The sequence below is a fragment of the Capsicum annuum genome, chromosome 1 (assembly GCF_002878395.1).
Source record: "Capsicum annuum cultivar UCD-10X-F1 chromosome 1, UCD10Xv1.1, whole genome shotgun sequence".
Taxonomy (NCBI): Eukaryota; Viridiplantae; Streptophyta; class Magnoliopsida; order Solanales; family Solanaceae; genus Capsicum; species Capsicum annuum.
In genome coordinates this window covers 25,320,020-25,324,619 of record NC_061111.1, presented here as the reverse complement: position 1 = coordinate 25,324,619, position 4,600 = coordinate 25,320,020, and the positions used below count along the sequence as shown (strand labels likewise).

Here is a 4,600-nt window from a genome sequence, read left to right as displayed (position 1 = left end):
TCTAATGGAACTGTCTAAATCGTCATTTGGAGCCCAAAACTCAAAATATTGATCAAAATCAAATTAATGACTTTTAAAGCCTCAAATAATCTCAAACTCTCTGAAGTCATTCCAGATTTATCGGGACCACATCGACAATTCCCACAGTTCACATTAGCATGCAACAACTACAAAAAGGGGAAAAACGATTAAAACACATAAAAATAAAAAAAATCACAATTATAATTGTTACCCCTTTGAGTACCCCTTTCTATACACATAATTTTATAATGATCTACTGGTCTAAAAACTCAACAATAACAACAAGTAGTTGTTCTGTAATAGTATCCATCTATATAATATAAATAATCTATTCATGTCAATCATAATTTTCTGGTACAAAATTTAAAATGATGGGTTACAAAATATAAATTTATTGATTAAATTTTACATTTTTTATAAAATAATCACAATTTGAAATTCTATTTCTTGAAACATTTGAAACTAAATTTAAAATTTGGGGCAGATTTTTTTTTAAATAAATAGACGCTGATTTCAAATCAAAATTTAGAATTAAAACCCTGCCTACTAAGTTACACGTGTTAATGGGGTCTATTCAGTTTCTCATTTTCCTTTTCCACCTTTATTTTACCAATGATGAACATTTCTCAATCTAAAAGAAGAAAATATTATTCCCTATATTTCATGAATTGTTGAAGTGTTTTTTAATGTTTAGATTAATATAATATTCAATCTTTAAGATTGACGTTGGAATTTATTTTTATTTTTATCTTTTATTTGAATTTTTTTATGTAACGAGTTCAAGAAATTTCATTGTCTTTATTTATTTATTTATTATTTGATTTATTTTTTTAAAAATAATTATTATGATCAATGTTTTAAATTTTTAAGAGTAGCTTGATAATAATTAAAATTAAATTTTAAAGAGTAGTTTGAGAATAATATGTGTGCAGTATGTCAATAATTCACTTACTCCAATTATGGAACAGAGGGAGTACTATCCAAAAACCTATCCATCTTCAGCAGCTACGTACAGGCCTCACTCTTCTACTCAAAGTTTCTTCATCAATCAACCCGATCCAGGTCTCTTCTATTTCTCTTTTAATTATTTTTTTTTTTTAGTTTTTTGAGTTAGGATTCAGAATTTAAAGTTTATGAATCTTAATTTTTGTAAAATTGAGGTAGAAGTAGGCCAAAGAAATATTAGTAAGAGGCAATTAGACAAGATATGATGTTTTTGCAGCTTACCAAGGATATGACCTTCAAAAGAGGGTGTGGTGAACCCAAATTGGAGTAGAAGGTGAGGTCGGAGTGCGTCATACTAGTAGGTAGGAGTGTTGTCCTTATTAGTAATATATTAGTAATCATTGTAGTGCTATAGTTTTCTTTTCTTGGATTACTGTTTATATATGTTGTTTCGGTTAGATCACCTGTAGTATTATTTTGCGATAGTATTGTTCTGATATTATCCGTTGTTGTGTTACTCCTCACTGACTTTTGTACAGCTCTTACATCTTTATCTAGACTATATTTTGTCTTGATCCAAGGGTATATTGGAAGCAACCACTCTAACTCACTTCTGAGGTGGTGGTATAGATTGCATACATTCTACCTTTCCAGACCCCACTATATTAGAATACCTGAGTAAGTTGTTGTTGTACATTTTAAAATTTATTGTCAAAGCGTGGAAACAACTTTTGATAAAAATACAAGATAAGGTTGTGTACAAGTGATCAGGGTCTTCTTGGACTCCGTGCATAGTGAGAGCTTTAGTGCACGAGACTGTTTTTATTTAGTCAATTGGATAGTATAAGTTTAAAACCAATACAAGGTATATATCAAAGTTATTAATTTCGGTCCATAAGTTGCCACTTATTTGGTCCTTTTAGTGGCAAATTTAGTATCAGAATCAGTATGATTTTTTGTTATATGTATAAAATTTAATATTCTTTTATACGTACACATAGTTTGAGTTGAATCCGCTTTGAAATTCTAATTTTTGAATTTATTGTTGTGTATTTGATTTATTCTTTGATTTTCATTATTACATGTTGCTTCATTTGGTCGATGTATCTTACTATTTTGCTGCTCTTACTTTTTTTAATTCTACTTTGATTACACTTTGTTTGCCGGATATCTATCGAAAATGACCTCTCTACCCCATAAAGGTAGGACTAAGATCCGCATACATCATAACCTCCCCAATCTTACTCACGAATTACACTGGATATGTTGTTGTTGATTTAATTTCTTCTAATATGTATATATAGTTTGAGTTGAATCTGCTAAACTTGTCCTAAATTTGCCGATAAACTTTAAAACTCTCCAATTTTTTAATTTTATTGTTGTGTATTCTGATTACTTTATGTCTTTATCATTTGGCTATCAACCTCCTTTTGACTTTTGGGTTGTCAAAATTTAGAATCAGAATCCAATGCCTTTTAGATATAATTTGAGTTGAATCTTCTGTCTTTGTCAAAACTCAAAAGTATTAGATTAAGTTGAATCTGTTACTTCTATTCCTTGTCAAAAGTATCAGAATAAGTTGAACCTGTTACTTTGTATCCTTCGTCTGCCTGCACATAGTTTGAGTTGATTTTGCTATTTCTGTCAAAGTATTAGATTCAGTTGAGCCAGTACTTTTATTCTCTGTCCGCTTCATGTAGTTTGAGTTGATTCTGTTGTCTTTTGTCGAAAGTAATAGATTTAGTTGAACTCGTTACGTTTATTTTTCATCCACCTACACATAGTTTAAGTTGAATCTACTTTGTCAAAAGTATTAGATACAGTTGAGCTTGTTCTTTTATTTTTCGTCCGCCTATGCATAGTTTGAAGTGAATCTACTGTGCTTGCCAAATGTATTAGATTCTGTTGAACTTGTTTTTTTATTCTCTGTCCACCTACACCTAGTTTGAATTGATTCTTCTACGTGTGTCAAAAGTATTACATTCAGTTGAACTTTTTTACTTTTATTCTTCACCTGCCCACACATGTTCTGCTGCGTCTGTCAAAAGTAATACATTCAGTTAACTGTTACTTTTATTCTTCGCCCGCCTACACATAGTTTGAGTTGATTCTGCTGCGTCTATCAAAAGTATTACATTCACTTGAACTGTTACTTTTATTCGTCGGCTGCCTATACACACTTTGAGTTGATTCTGCTGTCTCTGTCAAATATATTAGATTCAGTTGAACCCGTTACTTTTATTATTCGTCGGCCTACACATAGTTTGTGTTGAATCTGCTGTCTCTATTAAAAGTATTAGTTTTAGTTGAACCGGTTACTTTTATTATTCGTCTGCCTCCACATAGTTTGAGTCGAATCTGCTGAACTCGCTCTAAATCTGCCTCAACTTGTTGCTTTTTCCTGTTTCAGCTGGGTACTCAGTTCCGCCAACGAGCAATGCAGGTGAACAATTGGGTATTCCTCAGCACAGATTTCAGAATTACAGAGAAATGCGAGAAGCTATTATGATAGAGATTGAGAAGGAGAATTTGAGAAATCGAGAAATCAAATCAGAAATTAATTGGCTGGAGAGAGAGTTGGTGCTTCCTGGAAGTGAATACGGATTGATCGGAACCTCGATTTCGTCGCCAGTGCCACGGCTTTTTGCACCACCATTAAGTAACTACGGATCACTTACCGGAGATTCCATTGCGTCGCAGCTTTTGGTGCCGTGGAGGGATGGTGGAATGTCTGTTGAGGAGAAACTGGCAAGGAACTGTGAGGAGAAGAGATTGGTGGAAAAGGCCATTGCCGCCCGATATCAGCGGTACGGCGTCTAGATTGTTGCATTGACAACAAGAGACTTAGTAGTCTCACATGTTTGAAGACCGTTTTTCAAAACCGGTTTCAAAGAAGATGTTGCTTTGACAATGTATGCCTTAATGGTAGAGAGCCTCTTGTATACAAGATAAGACTGCGCATAATAGACCCTTGTGGGCTGGTTCTTTTCCGTACTTCATGCATGAGCTTTAGTGCATCAGACTTCCCTTTTAATGGTATAAAGCAAAATAGAACATCCTCAGTTCCATTCTATGACGTGTTTGTTTTCGTTTTTGTAAAAATTGTTTCAATAGAACTACTAATAGTAGTATACATTGAGCTAAAGTTTAGTATTTACCTTCTCAATTCTTTAAAAGAAAACTACAGTTCTATGGGTAGAGTTATTATCTTGTTAGTGGTTAAATATTACTCCCTCCGCTCAATTTATGAGTTTCTTTTTTTTTTTTGTTTTACCAAAAGTTCGTTTAAAAAAGAATGTTTCTTATCAAGTTAAAATCATCCCTTCAGAGACATCCGATAAGATAAAAATCAAGTCAGTCCGACAAATCAATTGAAGCGAAAGAAGTAATAAATGGTCCATAAATTGGTCATTTTGTTCAATTTAAACTCATTTTATTGCACGGTTTGTTCTTTAAATAGATTGATATTTAATTTTAATCTTTCAGGTAAGTTCATTTTCAGTTTTTGCTCTTAATAATCAAATTTATATTTAGCAGTGTGGTATAACTTGTTGAATATTTTTTTTTAAAAGATATTTTAATGCATTAAAACTTTTGTTATGTGCAGAATCTGAATAAAGATCAAATCACAATA

The 4,600-nt window shown here is 32.2% G+C and overlaps 1 protein-coding gene across 1 annotated transcript; it reads left to right on the top strand.

Moving 5' to 3' along the window:
• The first annotated feature begins 364 nt into the window (after positions 1 to 364).
• On the top strand, positions 365 to 4,123 carry LOC107870123. Its single transcript, XM_016716551.2, has 2 exons — positions 365 to 1,083; positions 3,377 to 4,123. The coding sequence occupies exons 1-2, from the start codon at positions 981 to 983 to the stop codon at positions 3,784 to 3,786; spliced, it is 513 nt and encodes a 170-aa protein (XP_016572037.2). The 5' UTR covers positions 365 to 980; the 3' UTR covers positions 3,787 to 4,123.
• The last annotated feature ends 477 nt before the right edge of the window (positions 4,124 to 4,600 follow it).

Excerpts from the sequence above, each read along its gene's own strand:
- LOC107870123 (XM_016716551.2), top strand. The coding sequence starts at position 981 with ATGGAACAGAGGGAGTACTATCCAAAAACCTATCCATCTTCAGCAGCT. Across the intron at positions 1,084-3,376 it reads CATCAATCAACCCGATCCAG|CTGGGTACTCAGTTCCGCCA; the intron begins GTCTCTTCTATT and ends TTCCTGTTTCAG.